Here is a 14884-nt window from a genome sequence, read left to right on the forward strand (position 1 = left end):
AAAAAAACAATACTGTCAGTTGACAGTGGCATATATAAAAATCAATCATCGCAGGTCCACACTTACTGCCTCCCATTACCTCCATAGGACTACAACCAGAAAAAAGCCCACAGTACTTACATACAAAATAGTCACTATGTATAGCAGACTACTGTCCCTTCCCAGAATCAATTCCACAGGGTCCTGTGCCCAGTTAACTTACAAACTATGAAGAAACCTTCAGCAAGTGTAGGTAAGGAAAATCAAAGCACTGATCACTAAGTCACAGCCAGTTATACCGAAGGCAGAAAGCTCAACTCTATTCATGTCTTCTTAGAAAGGCATCCAGGCTGCTTGGGGTCACCTCTGTCAGTTTTTCCTCAGGATAAAATTCCTGGATGATATCTCCACAAGCACAGGTGAAAAAGCCAAGAATCAGCCATGACTATAGTTAGCTCTAATGATGTATGAAATCTTGCCCTCATCCCTGCCTCCCTCTCCCATCTACAATTCGCCCCACTTGAATGGACACCGGCTGAATAGCGAGTCAGTGCTCCACTCTCACCTACTGACCAGAATGATTTTCTTCACTTCCTGTCACCATGCCTACCAAGACCTAGCCTGTGGGTCTGCAAACCGAACACATATGCACACATTCTGTGTGAGGAGACAGCACAAGGAGAAGAAAGGATCAAGAGAAAGACACAGAGTGTTGGACAACATGTGAGAAAAGTGAAAGCGTATCAGGAACTCACCACCTGGAGTCCTCTTCCAGGATCCAACTATCTGCTGAAGGCAACATTCCTATTCTGCCCAGAGAAAGGAATAATCCCTGAAAATGGTGACTGTGATACACTTGTATTCATTGCTGCTAGTCAGGAACCTCTGCTTATAAACCCAGCCCTATCTGAGTCATCAAGTCATGTTAGCTCTTCTCACTTCTCTGGCACCTCAGGTCCCAGCCTCTATCACCTGCCCATTACTTCTTGAGCACTACAAATGAGCAGAGCCTGTTTCATCTAAACCCAAATGAGCCAAATTACAGCAAATTTTGTCCCTTCCCCAGCCAGCCTCAATAACACAGGGCCCCGTGCTCACTGAGGAAGCTGATGGCCTGTGACTAAAACCAGCGAGTTCAGATGAGGAACTCAAAAAACAGCCCTGATCACTTACTCTCATGAGGCAGGAAGAAAACTGAGTTTTGTTCATGTGTCCCTAGAATGATGTGCAGGCTGCTCAGAGCTATTTCTGAATAATCACTCTTGCAACAGCAGCAAAAAGCTCAGCATGAACCATCGGTACAGTTACCTCTACCAGTGCATGAAATTTTGCTTTTATCCCTGCTTCCCACTCCCATAAATGCTGGCTCCATTCAATTAACAGAGACTGTGGAAACAATGAAAAAGCTCTGTTCTAACATCCTCCACCCTGCACTTTCCATCCCTTCTTACTTCCCCATAGCTCCAGAGACCCTGCCTGTCAGGATGCACGTGTAGAATTCCTGCCTGTGTCCTCCACAGGAGACAGCACAAGCAGAAGCAATAACAAAAAGAGAGAGAGAGAGAGAGAGATTGTGTTGGCCAACATGCTAGAGAAGACACGGAGGAAAAAAAACCCACATGGAAGACAAGTAACTCCCCACCAGGAGTCATTCTCCTACATCCATCTACCTGCAGAGGACATCCTTCTTCCATCATGAGCAATACCTGAAAATAGTCACCTTGTCTCCCTTTTCACCACTACTGCTAGATGGGAAGCTTGGCTTACAAACCCAGCCCTAGGGTAATGGAGTGTCCCTACCAGGAGCCAGGCAGGCCATAACCAGAACCCTCTCCCAAACCATATGCTTATTTCAGTGACTGTGTTAGCTGCTTCACTCCTGGACAGATGCTTCATTCCTCCCACTGATAATGCTTGTAGACTGACTGCTCTCTCTCTCTCTCTCTCCTTCCATCGTGTCACAGTAGAGTCTAACACTTACCTTCTTTTCCCTGGCTGCTACACATGGAACAATGAGGAAAAACGAAACAGTTAACATCTCAGTCCGCAATGTCATGTATCCTCTACTTGCACCTAACATGCTGTGGGACTCTGCCCAACCCTCACATTACTGCTGCAGGAACAACAGCTAGAAAGGAGTTCATTGCCCATACACCCAAAATGGACACTATGAACAGCAGACTATGGCCCCTTCCCCAGGAGGAATTCGACAAATTCTAACAAGCAGCTCAGAACCTGTGAAGAAACCTAAACTACAGATGAGAAATTCAAAAAAAAAAAAAAAAAGATCACTTACACACAGTTATGCAGAAGGCAGACAGCTGGAAATTGTTCACTTCTCCTTAGAAGGATGCCCAGGATGCTCGAGAGCACTTCTGTCAGATTCTTCTGTGGCTGGGGAAACTGGATAATTCCTCTGCAAGCGCAGCAGAAAAACTCACCATGAACCATTATTATACTAAACTCTATCGCCCCGTGAATTTGTGCTTTCAATCCTCCCTCCTTCCTCCCACCTAATATGAGCCCCACCTCGATAAACAGAGACTGAGTCCATGATGACAGAGCTCTGCTCGTTTATCCCCTACCCTGCATCATTTACGTCCCTTCCCACATCCCCATGGCTCCTGAGATGGGGATGCGAACCTAGAATGCATTCCCATGTGCTGTAGATGAGGTAGCACAAGCAGAGGGAAGGACAAAGTTAGAGAGACACAAAGATTGTGTTGGCCAACACTCTATAGAACAGAAAAGGAGAAAGAGACAAACACGTGGGACAAAGGAACTCACCATTAGGAATTGGCCCTTTAGATCCATCTAAGAGAGAAATGGGCAGGCCCTGAAAATAGTGACCGTCTCTCACCTGCTATTACTGCTTCTGGTGAGGAAGCTCGGCTTACAAACCCAGCCCTAGTTAATGGGGTGTCCCCGCTTGAAGCCAGGGGACCATGACCAGAGCCCTCTCCAAAACACACACTTATCTCAGTCACAATAGCAGCTGCTCTGCTCGCACCCAGACAACTCTTGCTTGATGTTGGTATTGCTCCCAAGACGGTTATCCTCATATTCCTTCCATCTCATGATGCGAGTACACTCGCATGGCTGACTTCTTTCCCTGAATAATAAAATCAGCACAAGGAGACGGAGAGTTAGCATCAAAGCCATGTCACATAACCTTTACTTTTCATATCCAATGAACGGCAGAGCTCTCACTGAATCCCACCAGCTATCCCCCTCCCATTTCTGCCATAGAACTTCAACTAGAAAGGAAACCATTGCACTTACATCCAAACTAGTCAGTCTACATAGCAGACTACTGTCCCTTCTCCAGCCTCACGTCCACAGGGCCCTGCACCTAGTCAGGTAGCTCCTGGCCTGTTAAGAATACTCCTGCAAAGTCCAAAAGAAGACTTAAAGCCCATGCCCACTTACTCATAGCCTGATATCTGGAAGGCAGGAAATGAGGGACTGCTCATTTCGCTTTAGGGGGCTATCCAGGCTGCTTAGATCCATTTCCACCAGTTCTTCCTCCGAATGGGTCTAAAGGACGAATCCTCCTTAAGGTCACCAGACAAAGCCAAGCATGAGCCATCACTGTGCTAAGCTCATTATTGGTGTGTGAAAGCTTGTCTTCATCCCAAACTCTCAATGAGAGTAGACCTAGTCAATGATGAGAGTAACAGCTCTGTTCTTGCACCAACCAACTTGTTTGACTTACATCTCTTCCCACTTTCCCATGCCTTCCATGACTGTCTGTGACGATGCACACCTCAAATCCCTCCCCAACTCCCAAAGGAGACAGCACAAGCAGAGGAAAGGAAAAAGAGGATGGGTTGGCCAAGACGCTAGAAGACAGAGGGACAGGAACAAGGGGAAAAGGCAAGCAACACACCACATGGAGTGGTCATCTCCTGGATCCAACATCTGCTGCCCAAGGAAATAAGCGGAAACTGAAAATGGGGACCCTGTCTCCTTGTAAACACTGCTGTTAATCAGGAAACCTCAGCTTACAAACCCAGCCCTGGCTAATGGGTAACCCTACCTGGAGTCAGGTGGGCCATGAGAGCCCTCTGCAAATCAAACACTTACCTTCATGGCAACAGCAACTGCTGTGCTCCCTGCTGGACAATTCTTGCTTGGTATCAATAAGATGCATGGGGGCACTGCTATCACTTGTTCTGCATCATGTGACAGGAGTAGACTGACAGTTGACTTCTTTGCCCCTGGTACTCCACCGAGCACTAGGGGACAAAACAATCAGTTATCATCTCAGTGGGCAGTGTCCCATAACACATCACAGGGCTCTGCCACCACCTCCTATTACTGCTATTGGATTACCGCTAGGAAGAAGTCTAAAGGCATGTGTAGCCCAAGGACCAGTGCATTTCAGCTTACACTGGGCGAGTGAACAAGAGGGATTACATATGTATGTCCAAAAGAGTCGCTCTGCATAAAAAAAGTTTATTGGTCCTTCCCCAGATTCATTGTAACAGGACCTTGTGCCCAATCAGGATACTCACATACTTTAACAAAACTTATGTTGAGTACAGATGATGAATAAAAGAAAAAAAAAACCACAACCGCTTATTCACAGCCAGGTATGCAGAAAGCTAAGGACTGTTCATGTTTCCATAGAATGATGTCCAGGGAGCTCAGGTCCACTTCTTCCCACCCATTCTCTTGCCAGGGCTCCTGGATGATTCTCCAGAAAAGGGACCACAAACAGCCAAGCAACAACTATGACTACACTAAGCTCTACCAGTGTGCTAAATCTTGTTTTCTTACCCGACTCCCTGTCCCATCCATAATAGCCCCACTCTATGAAGAGACACTGAGTCAACAACCACAGTCAGAGCTCCACCCACATGCCCACCACTCTGTTACATCAATTTCCACTTTCCAACGTCTCCCAAGACCTTGCCTGAGGGAATGCACACCTGGACGCTTACCGGTTCCCCATCGAAGCAGTTGGAACAACGCAGGTAAAACAAAAAAAAAGAATGAAAATGTGTTGGCCAACATGCTAAAGTAGAGAGAGGAAACAAACATGCTACACGGAGTCATCCTGGATCTAACCATCTGCTGTGAAAGACATTCTGCTTCTGCCAGAAAAAATGAGGAGTTCTGGGGATTTGGGACCTTGTGACCCTCATAACCACTGCTGCTAGTTGGGAAGTTCTGCTTACAAACCCACCTCTACTGAACTGGCTGTTCCTCCTTTGATTCAGGTGGGCCTTGAGGAGAGACATCACCAAACCAAACACTTATCTCAAGGATATTGGTGGCTGTTCCTCTCCCACCTGGATGGTTCTTGCTTTGCATCAATAATGCTTGCACACTTGATATTCTCACTCTTTCTATCGCATGACAGGTGTAGACCTGGACTTAATAGCAAGAGAAAATAAGTCAGTCCATCATGGTGAAGAGGTGGCAGGGGGAAGAATAAGTCAGCATCTCAGTCATCAATATTCCTGTAAAACTTTCTTCTGGAATCTAACACCCTGAAAGTTGTGACATCAGCCACCCTCCTCCCATTACTGCTATAGGAGCCTGTTGCACCTATCTCCTAAATATTCACCCTACAGATCAGACTATTGTCCCTTCTCCAGTCTCAATTCCACAGGACCCTGCACCCAGTCAGGAAAATTACTGTAGATTTCTTCAAAAACTGCAAGTACAGATCAAGAATTTAAAAAGCTAATCACCCACTCAGTCTGTTTTGCAGAAGAGAGAAAGTGAAGGACTGTTCACATCTCCTTTGAAGGATGTCTAGGATGTCCAGGTCCATTTCTGCCAGCTTCACCTGAGGTAGAGGCTTCAGGTTCATTCCTGTGCAAGCACATTGGAAAAAGCTGCGTGTGAGCCATCACTACAGCAGGCTCTACTGGTGAGTGAAATCTTGCCTCTCTCTGCCTCCCTTGCCCATCTATACCAGCCTCTCTCGAAATATACAGGTTCAGTCAACCACCACAGTGTCAGTTCCACCCCCTCCACAATTTACCTTACCCCACCACTTCTCTTTGGCTCTTGAGACCCTGCCTATAGGTTGCATTTCTACAATACTGATCATGTGCCATAGAAGGAGATGGCCCAAGGGAAGGCAAGGACAAAAAGAGAGAGCTTGTACAGGCCAACACACTAGAGGAGAGGGTGGGGGCAGTGGAGAGAGAAACACATAGGAGGAAGATATTACGCCCTGAGCCCTAGGAATTGGGTGAGTGGGAGTTTAAATTAACTGGGTAACACCTTAAGCCCCACAGATTGGATAAAGATGTGTGTCCCTGCACATGGAAAGGATAAAGAAATTTGTGCAGGTAATACCATGACCCAATCAGTCCTCAGTGACTGCTCAGAAAGTGGCCCAGAGGTAACATACCCTGCAGCACGTGGCCAGGTACCGCCCCACTTTCCTCTCACCATCTCTTACTGTCACATGAATGTTAAGACTGTGTGAACCTGCTCAAGGCTACTGTTGCACCTCACCCACAGGCACAAGGAGAACTGGCTGACAGGTGGTGTGCTAGTCCCACAGGGTGCACCCAGCTCTGAAGAACAAGGGCCAAATACACTGCAACCCTGCCTGCAGCTAGGCCCTACCCCAAGAACAGCCCTTCCAGACACATGCAGTTATGGTTACATGGGATGCCCTTGGACAGGCCTAGCCAGCCAGTTACGGAGGTGTGAGCTGAGTTGGTCCCGGCTAAGGCCTCGGAATGAGGGTGACTGCGCAAGTCCCAGCAATGCAGGGCTCTCGTATTAGGGTGGACGGGAGGAGATGAGTTCAACCTCCCCTAGGCTGGGAGAACGGGGCTGGATCCCTGACCGCTGGGGTTACTCCCCGGCCGGGGGGCCTTCACTCCCAGCCCCGCAGAAGGGACGGGTACTGGATTTTTGGCTGAAGTATTGGGCCGATGCCCCGGCCGGGGCGCGGTTAATGCCGGGATCTCTCCCCAAACCGGCATTGCTCACCTAGACGCCGCCTTAGTCAGCAGCGGGCGCAGCCGCAGCAACAGCAAGTACCGGGCGAGCAGCCGGCGGAGCAGCGACGACGGCTTGGGGAGCGCCGGGCGCACAGCGCTGTGGCAACAGCCATGCAGGGGACAGCTACTGAGCATGCGCACTCTGGTTCCTGGCTGTTGGGGTAGGAGAATGATAAGGTAGCCGGGTAGCCATGTTAGTCTGTATCTTAGAGAACAACAAGAAGTCCTGTGGCGCCTTATAGACTAACAGATATTTTGGAGCATAAGCTTTCGTTTGACGAAACGGGTCTTTGCCCACCAAAGCTTATGCTCTTAAAGATCTGTCAGTCTATAAGGCGCCACAGGACTTCTTGTTAAAGCAACGTAGAGTCCTGCGGACTTCTTGTTCTGAGTCTCGGAAGGTGGCTCGGGGACAGGGTTATCGTTGTGGCTGGGCTAGTACCGATTGGATGTGGGGTTGGAGTGAGGGCGGGGCCTGCCTGGAGCGGGGGTGGTACGCTGCAGAGGATAATTTCTCTCCTATTGGCTCTTGGAGGGGTGTGCGCGGAGTGGGCCCTGTGATTGGCTTACCAGCGTGGACGGAACTGGGTCAGACGGCGGCCGGGAAGGGGGCGGAGTCAGGCAGATGTCGCGGGATCTGCGTGCAGCGCGGGAAATTTCGCTGACCGCCGGGGAGGGCTACTGCTAGCACCAGGATGGTGCTGAGGAATAGCGGGCGGCGCCGCGCTGAGCCGGCGGACGGGAATCCTGACACTCCCCGGTGAGCCGGCTGGGTCCCCGCGGGGCGATGTGGGGTCGGACTCTGAAGCAGTCCGCGCCGTGCCTCAGTCGGGGCCGTGCCCCTCCCCCGGGGCGAAACCGTACACCCCCCCCTCCAGCGCGCTTCCCTCTAATGGCCCCGCGTTTCTCCTGCTGAGCGATGCCATGCCCCCTCGACTGCGCTTCCCTCGAGCTGCCCCGTCCCTTCCCCCCGGGCCACTCCCCCTAGTCCACCCCTTGCCCAGACTGAAGCGCTGCTCTCTACAGGGACGAGGGCCCGGCGCTCTCCGCCCTTAAGCGGCTGCAGCGCAGTCAACGGACAGACCGTCTGGACGCTCAGTTCGGGTTTGAGCGGCTCAAGGAGCCGGGTGAGAGGACGGGCTGGCTGATCAACATGCACCCGGTAGGCGGGGCTGGGCCTGGGCTCAGCGGGCGCTGTCATGGGTGCGTGCGGGCAGTTGACTCGGGTGCGAGGAGATCCGGGAGGTATGTGCAGGGCAGGGCCTGAGCGGGAGCAGCCTCGGCGCGGGGGCGATGTGGCGGGTGCGGCGCAGTGGCGGGGTGCTTTGTTGAGGGTGGGCTGTGATGTGCTCAATTTCCCTCTCAGACCGAGGTTCTGGATGATGATAAACGCTTGGTCAGCTGTGTAGATTACTACTTTATCCAGGAGGATGGGAGCAGGTTTAAGGTGAGTCCCTGAAATATAAGGTGCTGAGGTCTGGGCGCAGATGCTGTTGGAGGGCACAGCTAGTGAGATTTGGGATACAGTTAGGAGAGCTGTAGGCTGGAAACTGCCTCCTTACTGACACTGCAGATTTAAAACCACAGGCCCCCATTAGCAGGAGGTAGAAGGGAGCTGGGTGAGTGCATTCAAGTACAGCCTCCCACAGATTGCCTTATTGTTCAGCTGACTCTTTTGCGGTTCTCTGATAATCCTTAAAAAGGTAGTGTGAATAGCACTAGGCAATCAGAGCCGGTGGATATGGTAATACCTTTCATCAAACCAACTGTCCTGGAGATTACCTCATCCATCATGTCTTTCTAATGTCCCGCTCTACCACTATATTCAGCTAAAGGAACAGTGCTCCAGTGCTGCCGGATATAGGTAGAGATGGTTGGTTGTGGTTGGGATTGTACCCTGCTGCATAAAGTTTGACTAGATTGTTGTGTTTAATGGACACCTCAGTCAGAGGCAGGTGAGGATGTATTCACAAGCGTTACTCATAATGGACAGTGATTACAGTGGTAGCAGGATGGCAGTGTGGTACCTCCCTGCTGCATGTATGGATGTTGCTATAGTCTCTTCTATATTCTTGTCTGGGAGTTCTACTTTTCCCAGCCATCTTGGTACTTTGATTCCTTCTTGATTAGGTTTTATGGGGGGCAACTGGTTCAGCCATAGAAATCTCTGCACAGGCTGGGGTAGAAAGAGCCCTGCTGGGCTCTAGTTGAGAACAGGGGGTGGGTTTTGAAGTGGGAGTGTTTGCCAGGTTTAAGCTAAAAGGTACACGGGAAGGGGGGGGTGTTAGATTATTTTAAAACTGAGAGAGACCAAGGTGCAAATATGTAGGCCTGCATATATCACACACGCTAACACATAGCAGGGGAATGTGCTGAACTATGTGCCTCTCCCCTCCTATCCAAGCATATGCCATGCTGACTGTCTCTGCTTTTTTTCTAGGTGGCCCTGCCCTATAAACCATACTTCTATATTGCAACCCGGAAGGTAGGTATGAACTTCATGGCTCTGGAGGTCCAAACAGGGCTTTGGGTAGAGTGTGGAGGCAGAACCTGGTCGTGATTCAGGGACGATGTAAGTTAGACTGGGGCAAGGTGGGGCAGCAGCACAATTACAGCCTAAGAGGTGGACTCCTGACTGATGACCCAGAAATCCACGGTTGTAGCTGAAGTTTAAAGTATTATATTTTATTGGTAAATTGTGCCTTTTGCCACACAACTACAAACCAATAAGAAACACTTCCATGGATACCCATCAACATTTACAGGTAGGCCAAATAAGAAAAATGCTTCTAGAAAATTATTAGAATCTGATGTAAGGATATTTACTTAGTGTATTTTGACGTAGGATTTTGACAGTTTGTTGTTTAACCACTCTAAAGCTTGAGCTACTTGGATTTCGATGTTTTCTGTCATTAAATTACCAGCTGGCCACCCTTGCCTAGTTTTTCATCATAATCATCATCAACAACCATGGGCTCAGCGCCCATTGGTGTCTGATACCTCTCTCTCTCTCTCTAATTCCTTCCTTCTTTCCCTGTCCAGTGAGGTGTGGCTTAGTTTCTACAGACTAGCTGTGCATCAATCTATTATATCATCTCCCTGTTCCCTGTGGGGTCTGCCTCTCCTATTCAAACCATCCATTAAGCCGAATACCAGGGTCTTGAGTTTTCATTCGTCCTTCATTCTTCAAAGATGCTGAATAGCTGTAACTTGCATTGTATAACCTTCTGCAGTAGTATCAGAGAGGTAGCCATGTTAGTCTGTAGCTTCGAGAACAACAAGAAGTCTTGTGGCACTTTATCGACTAACAGGTATTTTGGAGAATAAGCTTTCATGGGCAAAGACCCGCTTCATCAGATGCATGAGTTGGGGGAGGGGGGGGGGTTCACAGGGGTACTTAAAGAGTGGGGTCCCAGTAAAAGGGAGGGCCAGAGCTGACAAGGTCTAATCAGCAAAGTGGAAATGGCTCAGTATCAACAGTACTTAACAAAAGATATGAAGAGAAGAATATTGGCATTCAAGAGGAATTGTTATAGAAAGATCCTGAAATTAGGATGGATGCAGAAGATCACCAATGAGGAATTATAAAGGAAGATAGAGCCGAAAGAGAACCTACTGCAGAAGAGACTCTGACAAAGTCTCACATCCCCCTGTCCGATCCGATTTGTTTTTTGCTCTTTTGATATCACCCACCTCTCATAGCTTTACAACACGCTGCTGAATACAAATGTTTTCAAGATGCTGAGCTTCATTCCTAAGCTAATCACTTTGCTTTTCCATATATTATCCATCGCCTTCAAACTCACTCTTGCTATCACTATTGTACTTACTATTTCCTTCTTACAGTCTAGATCATATGTTACATTGCTCCCCAGATATGTGAACTTATCTATGTTCTCTAGTTCAATCCCATCTATAGTGATCTTCCTTCCTATTTCCTTATCTCCAAATACCACCTTTTTTTGTTTTATCAATGTTCATAATCACTCCATACTGCTTCCCTTCCTCATTTAGCACCTGCTCTGTTCTCACTAGCTTCTCCTCATCTTCCTCAATGATAACTATATCATCTGCGAACCTCAAGTTTTTAATTCATATCCTGTGCACAGATATCACTTCTACTCTCTCTAGATGCATGATGAAGATACTCGGCGATATCAGATCTCCTTGTCTTGTACCTCTACTCATTCTAAGCCAACTTCACAACTCTCCCCACATTCTCACTGCTGCCTCTGCATTGTTGTTGATATCCTTCAATAACTACATCCATCTGCTATCCACTCTGTATGACAGAATGCCCCATTCAATTAAAATGTTGACTATTAAAATTTTGGCATTCTGTCAATGACCTCAAGGTATGTGTGTTACTGAAGAGAAATTATCGCTCCGTTTTAGAAAGAGAAGTGGACGAGCTGACATTTATATTCAAATTGGGCACATTAACACATGGTTTAAATCGTGATGGGAACTTTCTGAGTCACTATAGGGACTCGTCTGCATACTTGGCTCAATCTAATTCTTGATCTTCCCCTCCACTCTCTGATTTGCTCACCTTGATTATCTTTTTCTGATTTGTCCTCCTTGCTTACTGTTTTTGGTTCTCTGTGTCTTAAATATTGAGTCTGTTCTGGTCTGGCTATGGTCTGAAGAAGTGGGTCAGTCCCACGAAAGCTCACCTAATAAGCTATTTTGCTAGTCTTTAAAGTGCTACTTGACTGCTTTTTGTTTTGATAGTGTATAGACTAGCACGGCTTAATCTCTGTTACTTTTGTATGGTAATTGTATCTTTCCTGAACCTAGCTTGCTCATCCACTAGATGTTCTTCTACCTGGCATCTTAGTCTCTCCATCAGCAGAATCATCAGCACCTTGCCTAGATGACTCATTAGGACAATTGTTGTGTAGTTCTTGCACTCCAGTGCACTTCCTTTCTTGTGTATTTTCACTAGCATGGATCTTGTCCATTCCTTAGGTGCCTTCCCTTCTTTCCATGCTATACTACATAGTTGGTGTATTTCATGAATCGTACTTTCTCCGCTGTATTTGATCATCTCTCCTGTGATCTTATTTCCAGGGCTTCTGTTGTTCTTCAGTCGTTTCACTACTCTTTCTACTTCCTCCTTCAAAATCAGTCTTGCTCTCTATGCTCCGCGGAGACACTGGGGTCCAGCTGTGCTTTGTATAGATCAGTGCAATATCTTGTCCATCGCTGCACAATCTTCTCCTTGTTCATGAGCACCTCTTCGTTCTCATCTTTGATCTCCATCTGCTTTGGCTGCCATTTCCTATTAATATTCCTAATCATCTTAAACACCTCCCTGGTCTTATATTCAACATAATACCTCTTTATGTCTTCTTACTGCTCCTCTAACCATTTCGCTATATCCTTTCTGGTCCCTTTCCTTACTACTTGCATTTCACCCTATATTGCTGCTCCACCCTCATGGAAACATCCCTTCTGATCTTCAACACTCTCTTCTCTTGGACCAATGTCAGTGTCTCCTGCATAAGCCACTTCTTAATTATCTTCTCTTCTTCTGGACCAGTCTGCTCAATTGCCTCTTCTATCGCTATGGCTATCCCTTTGACTCTCTTATCTAGGTCTTTCTCTGTGCCTGCATTCCTAATCTTCTCTTTGAGCATTGTTCTGTAGACGTTCCCTATTTCTTTCTCGTCTAGCCTCACCATGGCTCTTCTTTTCTTAAGCTGTGTCTTACACTTTCTCTTGATTTTCATCTTGACATTTGTGATCACTAAACGGTGGTCCAAGTCTATATCTGCTCCTTGGAAAGTTCGGCACTGCTGTACTGATGTTACCCATCATCATCTTTCATATTCTTGGACTTCCTCTCATTTGATCGCCATGTCCATTTCCTACAATCCTTTTGTTGGAATCTCGTGCTTTGTAGCAGGCTCTAGTAGTTCCTTGCCTCATTCGTTTCGTTCTCCATATTCAAACCTTTCCATGACTCTCTCCCAACCTTCATTATCTGTTCCTACTTTTGTGTTCCAATCTCCTGCAATGATCAACACATCTCCCTTTGGCGTCTTTGTCAAGTCTTTATAGAATGGCTCGAGGTCTTCCTCTGTACTGTCTGATGTGGGTGCATACACCTGAATGACCGGATGTTGAAATGGTTCTGCTTTGAATCATGTTTATCATCATTCTTGCACTGACCGGTTTGTATCCTAACAAAGCTTCTCTAGCTCCGTCCAAGCCAGCATCTTTTGTCATTTACTCACACTAGCATCAGATTTCATTTGTGGTGGTGTTTCATGGTCAGCGCATTGTCACTCATCTGACCAGCCCTCCTCCTTTATCCAGGCTTGGGACTGGCATGGAGCCCCCAGAGGCTTCATGGTGGAGTTGCCTAGTTTTTGGCAACACAGAAAATTTAAATAAATAAAAATTGGAAAAAATGCTTTAAAAATCTTGAAAATATTGAACTGAGCACTTGTTTTCCTGCTGTCTAACACCTACCCAGGGCTGGCTGGCTGGAAAGGTTTCTGTCATACCCAAAGGAGATGAGAAGCAGCTCTACCAAATGTACATAATCTTTTCCATGTGACTTGAGAGAGTAGCTTTTGTTTCTAAATGTGCTGCCCCTCAAAGAGCCAGACACCTGGTGCTCTTGCTCAGTGAGTCCATCAGCTCCTAAATAGCTGCCATGTTTGGCTTCTGTGTACAGTCCTGTGATGGAATACACCTTTTATTCCTCTATGTAGTAGGACAGGATGTCTGGGCACATCCAGAAAAATCAGTCCAGGGTAACTTTGCTTAAAATCCAGGCTACTCACAGCTGCAGGCTGGGATTTCCTTTTTACTAAAGCAAATCCAGTGAGCCACAAAAGCACCTCTGCCAGCCCCACTAGCCAGCCAGAAGCCACACAAGCAAACCCACAGACTTTTCAGCTGCCATACCAGCCCAGACCAAACAGCCCCAAATTAAGGTGAGTGGTTATTAAACCTGTTTCACCAAACACCGCACAGATTCTTCCAGGTGCCAAAGGGCCCAGCCACAGCCCCCTGTCAATATATACCTGGATCTTACCCAAATCAGCATGGTCTCCAATCCTTTAGATCTGCTATCTAAAGATATATTAATAAAAAAGAAGGAATAGGGTTAGAGATAAGAATTGTTAACTGAAACTGATGAAAAGTATTGCTTTATCATGCATGCCAGCAGTGTCATTTGCTGATTCTTGAAAGTCTCTGAAAGTTCATTTCAGGTTACATAGATTCAGTTATCAAAGCATTGTAGATCTGACCTGCTGTGGTCCACATGCTGGCATGTGGATCCTTAGAGGCCAAAAGACAAAGGATCCAAGATGACACTATGTTCATACCATTGTTCTCTCATAGTGGTCAGGGACCAAGCCCCTTCTTCTTCCCAAAGTCCTTTGAGTATCCGCCCCCATCTGACCCAGGTGGGCTGTTGTGGTAAACTGATCCCAGAATACAGTCTCAAATTTCTGAAATGGGACTGTTCCTTTGGTTCAGCCCAGGTCACTTGACCAGTGGGCTGCATTCCACTGACAAGTCCCAAGCATCTGGGATATGGATCGGACATCCAAGCACTTGTTTATAGTCCATTGATCCTGCCTGGGGCTGAGTTCACACATCCTATTGTGAAACTTAGCACACAAACATTTCTAATACAGCTACATAGCTAAAATCTATAACTTCACCTACATACGTGATACAGACATAAGTAGCATACATAGAGTTGAGGCATCATCAGCTTTCCTTAGACACTTCACATGCTCCCCCCCAGTATAATATTTGGTTGGCCCCAAATAGCCACCCTGGGTATTTAAAATGGCCTCCAGACCCAGTACAAGAATCCGGTCACATGACACCCTTCAGTGCTCAGTAAGAGTCTGACGGTTCACTTGTCCCCTCACTCTGCCTCTGTGCAGAATACACCT

The 14884-nt window shown here is 47.3% G+C and overlaps 1 protein-coding gene across 1 annotated transcript in view; it reads left to right on the forward strand.

Moving 5' to 3' along the window:
• The first annotated feature begins 7576 nt into the window (after window positions 1-7576).
• The window catches only part of POLE (DNA polymerase epsilon, catalytic subunit), a 45280-nt gene continuing 37972 nt past the window's right edge, over window positions 7577-14884 (forward strand). The window contains exons 1-4 of the mRNA XM_075012281.1: window positions 7577-7716; window positions 7983-8118; window positions 8323-8403; window positions 9397-9441. Of these exons, the coding sequence (XP_074868382.1) occupies window positions 7652-7716; window positions 7983-8118; window positions 8323-8403; window positions 9397-9441 (327 nt within the window). The 5' untranslated portion in view covers window positions 7577-7651. The remainder of the gene's footprint in view (window positions 7717-7982; window positions 8119-8322; window positions 8404-9396; window positions 9442-14884) is intronic.

This window comes from Carettochelys insculpta, chromosome 18 (genome assembly GCF_033958435.1).
Source record: "Carettochelys insculpta isolate YL-2023 chromosome 18, ASM3395843v1, whole genome shotgun sequence".
NCBI lineage: Eukaryota > Metazoa > Chordata > Testudines > Carettochelyidae > Carettochelys > Carettochelys insculpta.